The 15990-nt window shown below is 46.9% G+C and overlaps 1 protein-coding gene across 1 annotated transcript in view; it reads left to right on the plus strand.

The window, feature by feature from the left end:
• The window catches only part of CLNK (cytokine dependent hematopoietic cell linker), a 208003-nt gene that overhangs the window by 132383 nt on the left and 59630 nt on the right, over positions 1-15990 (plus strand). The window contains exons 4-5 of the mRNA XM_053217569.1: positions 2456-2484; positions 11514-11548. Coding sequence (XP_053073544.1) covers positions 2456-2484; positions 11514-11548 — 64 coding nt within the window. The remainder of the gene's footprint in view (positions 1-2455; positions 2485-11513; positions 11549-15990) is intronic.

Raw genomic sequence — 15990 nt, forward strand, 5'->3', positions numbered from 1 at the left:
GGCTTGCACTGACGCACAGAGAGCTCTGGGGTGCAGAATCCCCGGGGGACTATGACATATGAATGAGCTCCATCGCTCTGGGACCCCGCCGAGAGGCAGAGCGGATCAGATAAGCCACTTTCAGACAACCTGGACAATCGGGAGGAAGCTCCCAGGGGCTGAGAGCTGGGCGGTCTACATTGCTGCTATGGGCTTGGAAATAATAAGGGTGCAGAGTGGGGAGAGCCCACCCGCCAGAGTGGAGCCTCGCTCAGTGCCCAGCAGGCAGTGTTCCCTTCCGCTCTTTATGGGGGTCAGAAGACCCCACTTCTGCCTCCCAAGGGTCTAAAACTTGGAACAAATTGGACAGCATGGTCTCCGATGGGCTTTGCAGCATTAACGGTCTTTAATTCTAAAAACCGGGGGAAGCCAAGGTCAGAGGGAGGACAAAATGCTAACTTCCAAGCTCAAGTTCTTTCTAGAACCCCGAGGAGAGTGTAGCTCCCCTTCGTCACCCCTGGGCTGGGGCTTGCACCCTGCCTGCCCTGGGTGTGCTGTCTCCCAGCAGTGGCCTGGCTTGCCACACCCACATCAAGCTCCCTGTACACAGTCACAAAAACGTGTCATTTACATGTCACACGTCATGAACTGCAGGTCTGGGGAGCCTTCCGAGGCCTTAATCAAAGACCAAGATGTCAGGGAAGAGGCCATGTGTTGAAAGTGGAGAGAGAGAGAGAGAGAGAGAGAGAGAGAGCTCTCAGGCCCCAGATCTGCTCCTTACTGGCTGATTTACTGTTAATTTCTGCAAAATCTCAGGCAGCTGGAAAGGATGCCAAGAGCCAACCACAAGGACTCTGAGACGCAGCTGTAAATGCCTCCAGGATTGGCCACCGCCTGTGGGTGAGGGCCGGGGAGGCAGTGAGGATGTGGGGATCGGACAGGCTGGTGTCAGATCCCTCGCTCTCTGTGGGACTGAGCCCTCTGAATCTCCCATCTCCTCGTCTGTAAATTTGGGACAATGAGAGCCACCCCACAGGGTCCCTCGCGGTGTTAAAATGGTAAACAGAGGACAAAGGGTAAGCAGGGAGCTAGACTCCTGGAAGGTGGTCTCCTAGTTACTAACATCTCCCAGTTTAACTCTTCTGTGCCCAGTGTCCCAGCCACCAGCCAGGCCTCATAAATATTTACACCCAGCCTGTGTTGCGATGCTCAATTAATTGCTCCGGTGACGCACTTTGAGGGCCTCGGAGGATAGGTGCTGTGCAAGGCCCCGAGATCGTTAAGGGCACAAACAAGTCGGCTCACACAAGCGGCATCCTCCAGAGCCTTCTGTGGCCCCAGAGCTTTTTCAGATCATTGCCCGAAATCCAGGCAAGATGTGCTTCCGAAAGCACCCTGTCCAAAGGGGAACGTGGTGGCCAGGCAAAGCCCTCATTAGAAAATGGAGAGAGACCTATGCAGATAACTCACGACAGGAAAAAAATCCAAGGGGCCTAAAACCACTTGAAAAAGAAGAATTCAGTCTCACTGGTCATCAGGGAAGTGAAACAGGCACCGTAAGGGATCAACAAACAGGCAACATTGTTTTAAAGGATGGGATTTAGTAGTGTTGGGATGCGGTGAGATGGTCACTTCCCGCTCTGTGGATTAGCGTCTACACGGACCCAACCCACGTGGAAGGAAATTGCACGATCCACAGCGAGGGGCTTGGAAGATCCGTGTCGCCTGACCCCTTCGCTGTGCCTGGCGGAGTCTCTCCACGGAAATATCTGGTGATTAGATTAAAATGCGCCCTGCAACATTATTCACCATAATGGAAACTAGCGAGAACCTGAATGTCCCCTCGAAAAATCACACAGGCAATAAATATCATGCGTTTGAATAACCGCTGAAGATCTAGAATGTATCTTTAACATCAATAGCCCATAGGTGGTTCTGCCAGTTTTGCTACTTATGTGTTTCAATGTACTCACACATCCTCAGAAGCACATACACACATGTAGAGGGGATTTGCCAAAATATTACCTGGGGTGTTGATTGATTGTTATTTTCTTCTACGTTTTTCTGTTTTCCGTATTCTCTATAATGAGATGTGATTTTAGATCTAGAACAATGCGAACAACAAGAAATCGTTCCGGGGGCTCCTCCTGGGTGGCTCAGTTGGTTAAACGTCTGACTTCAGCTCAGGTCATGATCTCACGGTCTGTGAGTTCGAGCCCTGCATCGGGCTCTGTGCTGACAGCTCGGAGCCTGGAGCCTGCTTCAGATTCTGCGTCTCCCTCTCTCTCTGCCCCTCCCTGCTCTCTCTCCCTCTCTCTCTCTCAAAAATAAATAAACATTTAGAAAAGAAGAAGAAAAAAGAAATCATTTTATAGGTTGATCTGGGGAAAACGCCTGTAACAGCAGCCCATCCCGCTGGGGAAGGTATGTAATCGAATGCGGCTGACACTTACCTTGGCTCTCTTTTCTGCCCTAGGTCATGGCCTCGAATCAACAGTGCCACCGGTGAGTCAGGGGCCTTCAGTCACCTAAGCGGTGGGAATGCCATCATGGGTCTGTTACTCTTCTTTCCCTTTTCTGCTTTTCCTTCAATAAAACTATTGGCCTGTTCGAAATGGCATCAGCCACTTAGGGTTTCTCCCCCTGGTCGCTCCCGGGTGCAGCCCGGTCTGTGACTTCCACAGGCTTTGGGAAGCTGGCACATGGAGGGGAAAACCCTGTCTCTCCTCCACTTATTAGCTATGTAGCCTGGGATGAAGCACAGATCCCTCTGGGTCCGAGTCCCTTCATCTGTAAAATGGGTAAAAGTCGGCCTAAATGTCAGTGTTGTGGCCACTCAGTAGGGCTCATTCAACGAAACTCTGTGTAATGGGTTCCCCCCAAATTATGTGTTGAGCGGATGGAGCGATCAGAAACCACATTTTATGGCTTCTTTTGCGTCTGTTTTCAGAGCCTAGTTCTAGGTATCAGGCACTGAATAGAATCCCATTAAAATTTGAGTAAAAGTATGTACTCTTCATTTCAGAGCATTATTATTTCAGGGGGAGTCCGGTAGAACTTCCCTAGAGAGCTAGTGGCTAGAAATGACTGCAGTGAGACAGAAAAAAAAAAAAAAAGGTGAGAAATAGACCAGAAGTGTGCAAAGAAGGGATAGAATCATAGGGAGTGATGTAATCCTCAAATGAACTCAAAGATTCATAATGGTGCATGTTGGAACATGTAACCAGCACTCAGCACGTCCCAAATAGCAGTGAGGAGAAGTAGAGAAAAGCAAAATCAAAAGTACAAGTATGAATATAAATAAGAAACAAGCACCCAGCTCTAATCCCTCTTACAGAAAATGCTTTCATTAAGCTTCCTAGTCATTTGCTAAGAAAGATTGTGTTCTCTTGAGGTAGATGCTTCCAAAATCTCCTGGCGTCTTTGATCTCAAATACACCTCCCTCCACCTGCTTGCTACCTCTCATCCCTTCCCACCGTCCGCTTAGAGTCCTGGGGGTACTCCAGATACTTCTGGATACTTCCGGGAGATTGCCTGGAAACGAAGTTGCCAAACTGAGGCAGTGGCTGGTGAGTTATAAACCATGTGATCCATACCCCTCTCTCGTCACCCCCCTCTCCACATTCATCAAGGTAGAGAAAAACTTACAGATGGGTATTGCATTTCATTAACAACATTCTAGACACATAATCATGGGGGGGGGGACAAAAACAAATCAAAACCCCAAGAGAGCTGATTGAGATAAAGCTGCCCAGGCCTGCCCATGCACACTGGAATCTGTATCCTGCCAAAAATATTAGCAGCAAATCATACCACCCCAGCCTATGCATGCTTATGAACCACAGCCAAGTATCTATTAAAATATAACACCACTGACATAATCAAGGATTTACATGATTCACAGAACAGTCGCTCATCACAGGGATATTTATAACATTTCTAGATATTTTTAAGTTGTTTGCATTTTTTTGCCATGAGATCCACACGAGGGACATCCATAGGAGAGAATACCACATAGCCATTAAAAAGATGCCATTGAAGCATATTTACTGACATGTTATGTTTATAGCATGCTGTTGTATGATGGAGAAGACGAGAAAACAGTGTGCCCATATCTACATAGACTATATTGTGTGTGCATGTGTGTGTGAGAGAGATTTAGCTATACTCAAATGTTTACGGTAGTTGTCTTGGTATGGGGACATTAGAGTAATTTTTATTCCCTTCTTTTTTGCTTATCCGTATCTTATTATTTTTCTCCAGTAGCATATATTGTTGTACGCTAAAAATACTCTATTTAAAAAAAAATACACCAGACCTGGAAAAGACAGACGCATAACCCAACTTGGACAATCTGTTAACACCAATACCTTCTGTCAAGCTGACATATAGAGAAGAAGGCCATGGTTTTCCATAAAATAAAGTCAGGAGTTTCTCTCCTTCCACTGATTAAAGAATGAAATTAAAGATAGCCCTATTTGAAAAGTGGTTCTTCTCTCTTAAGGCACCGTACACATTAAAACCCTGGTAAAGACATGGATTGGCTGTGTCCATTAAATGGACGAGAGATTTCATTTTGTCCAGGAGCACTTGTTTTGGTTTTGTGGGCTTTTTTTGTTTGTTTCCTAAGGAAAGCAGTCTTGGAAGTTGGTTTTTCCCACTTTTAAAAGAAAAATTAATAAGGATTTTAGAAGCAGGCGGAGGAAAGGCAGGTATGGTATATGTGAGTATCCACTGCCCCCTGCTGGCCGCATCTAGACATTGCAATATTGGTATTAATTTAGCAGAGGCTGGTTGTCCCCCAAGGGGCTGGGAAAATGGGTGGACAGAACCAATGTGAAAAGTTGACAGTTGAACTGCTGGGAAAAGGTGTTCCCCTAGTTCTCTAAGCACAAGCCAGGATTTCAAGTCATCCACGATTGCTAAACCCAAGGGATCACAGTTGTCTTTAAAATGTATCGTGTGTCAGAATCACAGTAGTCAAAAATGCATATTCTCAAGCCCACTCCCAGGTGTACGTTTTTGCAGGTCTGTAGTGAGACTGAGGAGTCCCTACCCTTCACAAAATAACTTCAACTCATGTAGTGCTAGGATGGTCTTTTGAGAATCACTGATTGAAGCGAAAGAAAGAAAGAAAGAAAGAAAGAAAGAAAGAAAGAAAGAAAAGAAAAGAAAAGAAAAGAAAAAGGAAAGGAAAAGGAAATGATTACGACTGACCCCACCAAGAAGCTGCTTTCGATTCTCTGGACAACAGCTGTCTCGGAATATTTTATTTGAATTTCTGGAGATCACCTGAGAAATGGGATGGGCGACAGCTGCCTTGCCTATCACCATCCATCCATCCAACCAATACTGTAACCATTACAATAACCAGGTTTGAGCACAGTTTTGTTTTTTTTTAAAGAAAATGAAAATGAAAGGTCCTGGGGACTCAGCTTATCTCAGATACTAATACTGTGCTCTACAGATGGGGAAATCAAGAATTAGAGAAAGGAAGTGAACTTCCAAGGGCCATCTATGGAGAACAATAAGTCTATTCTCCAAATTCTCAATAAATGCTTCCATATAGCTATTTCTGTGAGTTTGGGCCATTTGTGACCGAGAATACTCTTCAGATCAGGCGACTGTCATTCTAAAATGTCCAGAAGAGCTATGTGACTGAGCTGGTAGATATGTGGGAGACAGATATGACATATGTTATATGTACATAGGTGCATATAATCTATATCCGTCTCTGTTTCTGTCTCTTTTTCTCTTCCCCTTCCTATGTCCTTCCTTTCCTCCCTCCTCCTTCTCTTCTTCCCAAGCCTAAGTCATGTAGCCAAAGCTCATTGGACATCCTAATCCTTTCCTCAGAGACAGTGAGAAAAAGGCAAGGAAGCTCACCCCTGCCTCTCCCTACAGCTGTGGATCAATGCTGAACTGAAGATGTTCTCAAGTTTGGAACTAGCCAGGGGAAAGTGTGTCCTATTCCCCACTATATTGAGATGAAGGTTGATGGATGCCCTCTGTCCCCAGAAACCTTGTGGTTCCTAAAAGATAAACACTGAGGAAGGCAGCACAGGTAGAGGAAAGAACCCTGAGCCAGAAGTCTGGAGCCCAGAATTTGAATACTGGTTCTCTGACATCCATGAGACCTAGCCTTCAGGTGCTGACAATACTCACAGGATAAATTAGGTAAACCGAGTGCAAGAGAAGCTATATCCCCCAGGAACAAATCAGCAGAGTAGAACTCCGACTCATCACAATGTACTTGTTCGTGCTGTGCCACGCAGTGTTCTCATCTTTAAAATGAGGATGTCAGCCGGCCATGGTCACCGAATCCCTGAGCCTCACAGCTGGACGAGGCGCCCGCTTGAAGGGCTGTTGGCAAGAATCGACAGAGCCGTGTCGATGGAGTGGAATGTTGAAAAAAGGCACTGTTTTGTTTAAAAATGAGAACTCAGTAGTGATCAAGTTCCTAACATGGATCTGAAAGCAGAGTACTCACGATCTCTCGATTGGGCAGAAACGATTTGGTCATGAAGTTGAACTTGAAACGCGGAACACAGCGGTTCATTGGGGGAGCCTGTGGCCAAGGGGGTTATTTTGTTAAGCTTCTCAACAGCTCTTTGGGGCAGACACTACAATTCTCATTCTACAAGCTGATATCAGTTAACCGAGGCTTGCAGGCTTGCCCAAGGTCATGTGGCCAGAAACAGGCACGGCCAGGGTTTGAACCCAGAATTTCTTCCATGAATTATGTGTTCATGCCTTTGATCAGAAGCTCTGCTACATTTTTGGTGAATTCCAAAGCTGACCTCCACAAGGAGATAAAACAGTAAAGGCAGAAAGACACATTAGGAAGAAATCACGGGGGCTTAAATGTGACATGATTGTCTAATTCTTACATAAGTCAAGTGCAGAGGTAAGCAGTCCAAGGCTGTTTAGCCTCAGAGGTGCTGCTCCCTCCCTTGTATTGGCCTCAATCCCAATGCCTAAAATAGTGACAGCTATGCTCCAGGCAGCAGGAGAGAGGAAGGGAAGAAAAAGAAAAAAATAAAAAGAGCTGACAACAGTTTCTGTTCGGAAAGTTTCCTGGAAATTGTGAGTTTATTTTCCAGCTTCTCCGTTTACCAAAACTTGGACTCACAGGCACGCGTAACCGCGGGGAAGGTCAGGGTGTGTGGCAAGAACTTGCTCTAGGTGTCCACGTACCCACCTGACCACCGGGGCTCCCAGGACGGACAGGGAAAAGCGGACGTGGGGAGACACAGGCGGGTTGTTGAGGAGTTCCTAGCGATGGGTCGTTGGGACCCACTGGCCTGTCCCTTTGCCCCACGTACTTATGAGCAAGCCCAGCTGGCAGCCCCCAGGGTCAGAGCCAACGCTGACCCTCATCATCACTCTCCCTGCTCCGCCCCCCCCACCCTCTGAAATCTTGTGACTGAAATGAAAACAGAAGCTGACTCTGCTTGAGGGAACTCGCCTGGTTTGGGGCTGCCACCATCTGAAAAGCCTGCTGACTTCACTTCCCAGAGAAACAGAAAGTTCTTAAGCACTGAAAGCTTCCTACTTTTACTTCTCTTCTCCCACCAGACAAGCAGATTCTCTTTATGGGACCTGCTGGGAATTGTTTCAGGTGGTTTCCTTCGAATGCGACCCTCCCATAGAGCCCGCCCTTGGGGACACAGCCAGCCCCCCTTCCCAGTAGAGGCACTAAATTGTACAAGCCTGGGGCCCCCAGCGGCTTCCGTTCAAGGAAGCGTTTACGCGTGCAAATGGTCCAAGCTTCTCTCTAAGTGTATCTGACCCACGTGGCCCATCTCCTATCAGAAGGCAGTCGGAGCTTCTAACAGCGGGTCACAGACCTCGGTGTGTGTAGATGCCATCATAGACACTGGGGCAGAAAGTAACTGGTGTGCACTGAGGCTCAGGTTTTGCTTTCTTTCCTTTTTTTTTTTTTTTTTCTTTAAAGCACCCAAGAGGCAAGTGGTCAGGGGACCTTAACCTGATGGCCACCAGCCATACACCTGTATCATACCTCTGTAGTCACGAGAAGAGGTGTCCACGCTGATAGCCCAAGGCTGGCGTAACTGCCTCCGTGAGTCGGGAGGGCCCCTGAGCCTTACACCTTCACATCCCTTCTAAAAATAACTTGAAGGGAGCATTGTCTTTTGTAAAAAGATGCTGTTTCCTTGAGAGGAACGCAGAAGTCAGTCGTTCTCCGGAGCTGTTTCGTGTCAGTGGGTGATGAACGGCCCTCCACGGACACTTGAGTATAGCTCTTCCGGGATGATGATGGGGAAAGCTGCTGGGCAAACTTCCTTCATCTTCTAAGAAAATGGCTCTCTCTGAGGAACCAGCCTCTCCTTCAGCTCCAGGAAGACTCAAAGACCTGGAAGGGTTTGGGGTGCCTCTGGGTTGGGGGTCCAGGGCCAGCAGGAGGGAGTGTCCAACTCAAGCTCACTCAGCCAGGGAGGAGGTCAGGTTCTATTTGCAGTTTACCACGGGTTCTCCGTTCTGGAAGGTGTCCACCTTACCACACGCTATGTTTCACAGCCGACTATGCAGTCGCCGTGCCCTTGCCATATCCTGGGTTCCAGGAGTGATCAAGGGCCTGAAATCTCCGCGCTGCCTTGGGGGAGGCAGGCACCCACCGTCTGTAACTATCTAACATATCTATTGGCTTGCTTTGTTCCTACATGCTATGCAGAAACCAAAAAAGAGTGTCTGAATCAGGAGGGGCTAACATCTATAATGCATCAATACAAATGTTAGTAGTGTAATAAAATGAAGGTTTATGTCCTGTTCACATCACAATCCAATGTGGATTGAAGGAAGCCTTTTCCCCAAACGCTCATTCAGGATTCGCTCTCCTTTAACCCTTTAACCAGTGGCTTCCATTATCCCTGAAGGCCTTGGGGTCTTCTGTCTCTAGCCAGGCCCCGGGGCAAGAACAAGACATCAGGAGGGTCAAGAGAAGGAGAGGGTCGAGTGCGTCATCCTGGAGTGAAGCGCAGGCCCCCACCTGTTCCAGCGGCCACAGCACCATGCCACAGCCACCCAGTGCAAGGGACAGTGGGAAGTGTGTCCCACCCGAGGGCCCACAGGAAGAGGAAGCATCCTCACAGCCATGCAAGGAAGGGGTTTGAGGTAGTGAGGACCCGGGCTGGAGAGATGCTCCTTAACTTTTACCTCAGATTGGTGGTCAGGGCATGTCCCCCCAGGAAGATGACATTTAAGATCTGATCTGATGGATGGAAAGGACCCAGACACAGGCAGAGCCGAGGAAAGAATGTTCTGGACTGAGGCACAGTGCATGCTGCTCTCTGAGGTTAAAAGAAGCTTGGCATACTGGAGAAACTTGGAAAGAAGGTGATGTGGCCCATTTCAGAGGTGAGGGAGAAACTGGAAAGAGATACAGTTAGAGAGGGGGCAAGAACCGGGCTACGCTGGGGCATGGAGGCCACGGCAGGGAATCTGGACCGCGTCTCGTGGGCCATGAGTGACGTGAACTGATTTACAGTTTTAAGACTATGCTTTTTTTTAATAATTGCATTTCCAAAACTGCGTCGTTAGCAACACAGGTAGGTAGGTACTGCAGCAGATAAAAACGATTCCTTCCCTAAGAAGGGCCGAGGACATCACAACAAAGAAGTAATCAAATGCTGCCAAGTGTCACGGCAAGGAACACAGGAAATAAGTGCTCTGACAATTCAGTGATATTAAAGTAGCCCCGCGTGGCCCGAGAGGCGAGCCCCAGGAGGATCTCAAAGGGCACTGAGCATTATGGAAGGCGGGGGCAGAGGAGGTGGGGACCCCAGGTGGAATCGACACCAGCAAAGACTCAGAAGTGGCATGAAACATATTTGGGGGATCCAGGAGAGTCTGGGGCTGCAGGCTCGCGAAAGGAGAGACCGATCCTACGGCTCTCTGTGGGGATGTCGCTATAATGGCCGTGTTCAATGAGGCCAATTTCCTATAAGGAAGTGACATCGAGCTCTGAATCAGACAGTAGAATCAGACTAGATCACATGGGCCGGCGGAGATCCCCCAAATTTTGGTGCTCACTTGCTCCTTCCAGGCCAACTGGCTTCTTTGGGTGACCTTATTTATTTAACTCAATTCATGAGAGAGTACAGATGGCTCTGTGGGGCTGGAAATGCTGTGCGTTTCTTCACCAGTGCTCTCAGTGTGGGTATGATTGTGCTGGGAGAGGAAGGCATCATCCGTGCCTTAGGACAGTGGTAGCTGTGAGCCATACCACCAGGCTGGGCTGGGGCTGGCAGCAGGTGCAGTCAGATCCCTGCACCTCCTTCCTCATTATCTCAAGGAGATTAGCTCTGGCTGGTTACCACCTCCCCGATGCACCGGTCCTGAGCAAATTCCAGAGAGCTGTGTTTTCACCGAGCCAAACTTTCCTTAATTTACACATTGCGCTCTACACAAGGCCTGGGCATGCTGACACAAATTCCCAGCTATTAATTGCATTATTTTGGTATGGAAAGAGAATTCAGGGTGAAAGGGCAAAAGGCTAAGAGCACGACAAAGGCCAGGCCAAGATGCAGAAACACACATCAGACCGCGGTCCTCGACGTGCCTTGGACCCAGGCCAGACATTTGCCCTGAGATTCTTAACAGGAGGAAGGGACGTATGACCTCTTATGGAATTGGTGTTTTCCATTAAATCACAGCGAACCAGTTGCCGAGAAGCACGCAGCTCCTGGGACCCACTAGAAACTTCTCACATGTGGGCTAATAAAGAGGATGTGATAAGAACATTTTCTGCTTACCGTGTTCCTCGGTGCAGACCAACAGCGGGACGCTATAATGCAATTTAGGAAAATTAAGTCTAGAGGAAGCAAAATAATCCCGCAGATCGTGTGAGCTGCTCTTCGTGGCTCTGTATCACCTGAGCGCAGAGTTTAAAGCAGAGGTATGGATTGTGCACTACGTGACCTTCAGGCAGGCCTTGCATACAACAACCCCAGCGAGGGGCGTGAGCGTTGAGAAATCTCACATGAACAATCCTCATTCAGCAAATGTCTGTCAAGAACTCATCTGTTCAGTGTTGGGCTCTGTGCCTGGAGCTGGGGACAGACGAGGGAGTAGACCTGTCCCCTGCCCTCAAAATATCTCCGGTCTGTTCAAGGAGATGGATGGATGGCAGGTTACAGCAAAGGCAGTGTGCGTGCCAGAGGGTGTAGAGGGGGGAGTAAGCGTCTTCATTGGCCCAGATGCTGCAGAGATGTGACCTGGCGTATCTGATGGGGGGCAGGGGTGGGGGGGGGGGGGAGTCCTTCTAACCTAATGCTGACCTGCGGTAGAAGGAGCGAGACTTCCCAGTTTGGATTTGATTGTCTAGCCTCCTTTCTCATCGCCCCTGCTTTGCAAGAACAGCAGATGGAATGAGAAGTATGTCATTCACATTGCGTTTTAGGCAAGCGCCATCAAAAGGAATTAATGGGAACGAGCCCAAGATTTCTGGAGAAACACAAGGGCCGCTCTTTTCTGTGTTTTGCAGTAATGTTGGGTCTACTTTTGTTGGCAGGCCAGTACCTGAATACTGAGGAGCCTCCTCCCTGTGTAAGTAGCCACCTCCCCTACCTACTTGTTGGTCTTTGAAATTTACAAAGCGAGTGGCTTTTTGTCAACCAAGGGACTTGGCGAATTTAAAAACAACAACATGGGGCGCCTGGGTGGCTCGGTCGGTTGAGCTTCCGACTTGAGCTCAGGTCGTGGTCTCGCAGTTCCTGGGTTCAAGCCCCACGTCGGGCTCTGTGCTGACAGCTCGGAGCCTGGAGCCTGCTTCAGATTCTGTGTCTCCCTCTCTCTCTGCCCTTCTCCTGCTCTCTCTCTCTCTCTCTCAGAAATAAATAAACATAAAAAATAATTTTAATGGAAACCCTGGAATCGTTCTAAATATTCAATAGGAAAAAAAAACATTGAATATATTATGACATATTCATATTATGAAGCCATTAAGAATATTTACAAAGCAGTTTCATAATGGCATAAAATTTAAAATTTATAACATGAACTCAGCTATCTAATGTTATAAATAATTTTATTGTTAAATTGTATATAATTTATTTTTTTAATTTTTTTTAATGTTTATTTTTGAGAAACAGAGAGAGACAGAGAGTGAGTGGGGGAGGGGCAGAGAGAGAGGGAGACACAGAATCCGAAGCAGGCTCCAGGCTCTGAGCTGTCCTCACAGAGCCCAATGCAGGGCTTGAATTCACAAACCGTGAGATCATGACCTGTGCCAAAGTGGGACACTCAACTGACCGAGCCACCCAGGCACCCCAAATTGTATACAATTTAAATAGTTCTAACTAACATATCTAGAGATAGATATGTCATATCTGTAGATAGGCTATATGGACTAGGTAGAGATAGACGAGAGACAGAAAGAGAGAGAGAATCTGCCTGTAAAATCTTTGGTTCTTTATTGTTTGAAACACTTTTTTAAGAATCAAATTGAAACTATGGATGGTCACCCCAGGACACACACACACACACACACACACACACACACACAATATCAATCAATCAATCACAAAATATTTTATAAAGTAGGAGGTTTATGGACGGAAAACAGGAGTTTTTAGTAAAGATCCCTTGCGATTAGCAGTAGATAGATAGTAGACAGATTAATGGATAAATAGATGTATCTCATTATATTTAAAATAAAATTCTAAGGCGCCTGGATGGCTCACTCAGTTAAGCATCTAACTCTTGATTTAGACTCAGGTCATGATCCCATGGCCAGGGGGGACCAAGCCCCGAGTCAGGCTCCCCACTAAGCATGGAGCCTACTTGGGATTCTCTCTCTCCCTCTCTCTCTCTGCCCCTCTCCTGCTTGCACACATGCTCTCTCTCTCTCAAAATAAACATTTAAAAATAAATAAAATTAAATTAAAATAAATAATAAAATAAAATAAGATAAGATAAGATAAAATAAAATAAAATAAAATAAAATAAAAAATAAAATTCTGCCTCTTTCTCATTCCGGAAAGAGATAAACCAAAATATTTGCATTTGGTTCTGGGAGCAAGATTCTCCGGGTCTGTCATGGATGGCTACTGTCCCTCCTGGTGTCCCTCTGTGCCCTGCCCCTCAAAGTCTAGCAAGGCAACTAGATTAAAGACAGGCCCTGTCTCAGATTCTTCCAGCAGGAAGATCCAAGATTTCCCAAAGAGGTCTTGGTGGTTGCCATAACAGTATATAAATGATGCCCTTGCAACAAATGTCCAGCGGTCAAATCCTTAAAGAGGTTGCTTCAGTTCAGAACTCACCTCTGTATTCACTTCCCGGGGAGAACATCTCAGCCACCTCCCCACCCCCCACCCCCCCTACTTAGCCAGGTCACTTGTGACATGCCCTTGGGTTCCCCTCCTGTCAGCTTTGCTTTGCCCTGGGTGCTCCGCTCTACTGAAACCCATTACATCATCTAGAGGAAAGGGATCTACCATGTCCTGAGCTCCTGTCATAGGCAGGTGTCAAAGTAGAATCTTTATATACTTTTTACCCAATTAATCTCTGACTACAATCAAATAAAGTAGGTTTAGCCTACTCGTAAATCTCCAATTTACAGATTGAGCATGCGAGTCAGGGGGGTTAAGTAAACCTCCCCCGGTCATAAAGTGAGCCCACAGTTTAGATCTGGAAGTGGGTGGCTCCATCCTGGGTCCATGCTGTCCCTGGGCAGACCAGTCCTCCCTGATTTCCCCATCCAAGAATTCCCAGTCTAAGCCCTGCTTGCCTCCAGAGACCAGACCAAGGAGGCGGGGTTTCATAGCTGTAATGCCTGGTTGCTAGGGGCACAGTATCAATACAACCGTGCAAACGGCCCCACTAGAACTAAGCTCAGGGACTTCACCTCTTTCCTTTGGGTCACCAAGCTCTCCACTTCTATCCTGTTCCTGCTCCCAGGTCACTGTGCTGGTCCCTGGTCTCTTGAACCTGAGCTCCTTGAATGTTATAACTTCATAACTTGCCCGAGTCCTCAGTTCTTGCAGGACTCAAGCCTCACTCTCCTTCTAGGAGCGTGCGGGTGGGAATCAAGGGCAGCACACTGTGTCTTCAGGGAGCTCACCTCCTTCTTTACTCCGTCCTAGGGAGAACACAGACTTACTAAATTGCATTCTGCTCCCTCGCATCAAATAAGCAGTTTCAAAGTAGAGCCCCAAAAGCCTTCCAGACAAGGGCCTAGTGAGTCCCCACGGCACTGTTGCTTGGCCGAAAATCAGGCCCATCGTGGACATTGTCTTTACTTTTACCAAACTGCTTTGATAGAGCAATGACGGCAGAAGTCATACACTTGGCTTGGGGCTGGTAAGCAACCAGAGAACTGGAATAATAAGAGATGGAATTCAAAACGCAAGCCTCTAGGGGCGCCTGAGTGGCTCAGTCTGTTGGCCATCGACTTCGGCTCAGGTCATGATCTTGAGGTTGTGAGTTCAAGCCCCGCGTCAGGCCCTGTGCTGACAGCTCAGAGCCTGGAGCCTGCTTCGGATTCTGTGTCTCCTTCTCTCTCCACTCCTTCCCTGTTTGCTCTCTCTCTCTCTCTCTCAAAAATAAGTAAACATTTAAAAAATCTTAAAAATATGTATAAATAAATAAAATGCAAGCTTCTAATTTCATGTCCATCCACTATAATAAAACCACCCCCTGGATTGTTGTACTTATATAACAAAACAAAGTACATAAAGTGCCTAGCACATATACAGCCCTCAACAAATGTCAGAGAGGCTTTAAGAGGAGAACTGGTGGCCTTGCTTTATCTCTGAATTTCTTCAATTGCCATTATTATATGGCAGTCACAGAAATATTTATAACTACTATCTATTTTTCTTAATTTTTAGTGTTTATTTTTGAGAGAGAGACAGAGCACGAGAAGGGGAGGGGCAGAGAGAGACAGAGAGAGAGAGGGAGGGAGACATAGAATCCGAAGCAGGCTCTAGACTCCGAGCTGTCAGCACAGAGCCTGACGCGGGGCTCAAACCCACGAGCAGTGAGATCACAACCTGAGCCGAAGTCGACTGAGCCACCCAGGCACCCCTATAGCTACTATTTACTGAGTGCTGACCACCCAGCATTTTGCTCAAAATTTTACCTGCTTTGTCTCATTTAACTTCTAGTTGCCAAAGTCAGTCTATAACTATGGGTACTTGTATTCGTGGGTGTGTAGAGAATCATCTCATTCAAACATAAATTTGAAGTGGCCTCTAACAAAGATGTCTCAGTCACTGGAGAAATTACAGTATCAATGAAAAATTTTAAATCATACTCAAGAAATAATTACACCCTAAATCTAGGTAAAATCTGTTATTTTATGTACCTGCTTAGTTAATAAGCCTATATGAAGAATCTACTATGTGCAAAAAAAGAAAAAAAGAAAGGAAGATGAAAGAAAGAAAGAAAAAAAGAAAGAAAGAAAGAAGAAAAGAAAAGAAAGGAAAGGAAAAGAAAAGAAAGCCAGATATAGTTTAAAGCAGGAACTTTAAGTCTTTAATCTTTGACTACAAAGTAATTGGGAGTCCAGAGAAAGTTAGTGTGCTGGCCAAGTCACATAGTGTGGCAGAGATTGGCTCGGAAGAAAGGCTGTCTCCAGGGTAACAAAGAAACTTAACAAACTCAGTATCTGAGCCCAGGCTCCCTCGGTTCGCCATGGCACTAACTGGTTCAAAGGCAGAATCATGGGTGTGGCGACACAAGGAATGCCCCAGATTCTTCACCCTTCATCTCGGGCTCAGAACGATTTGAATACCTGGTGTCGGGTTCTGGTGTGGATGTGCTCAAAGACCTAGCACTGCCCAGCGATGGCACCAAGGACCTGTGTGTGGCTTTCAGAAGCCACCATTCCCAGTTTCTATATATGTAAAAGAAAGATATAGGCTCTCACTTTTGAGGGCTGCGCTGGGGGCTGTGCATGAAAATCTCTCGTAACGGGACCTATTATTCATAGTCATAGCCATTTGGAGTCTGAGTGGAACGAGGGATCTTACTGTATGAAAGACCAC

This window comes from Acinonyx jubatus, chromosome B1 (assembly GCF_027475565.1).
Source record: "Acinonyx jubatus isolate Ajub_Pintada_27869175 chromosome B1, VMU_Ajub_asm_v1.0, whole genome shotgun sequence".
Lineage (NCBI taxonomy): Eukaryota > Metazoa > Chordata > Mammalia > Carnivora > Felidae > Acinonyx > Acinonyx jubatus.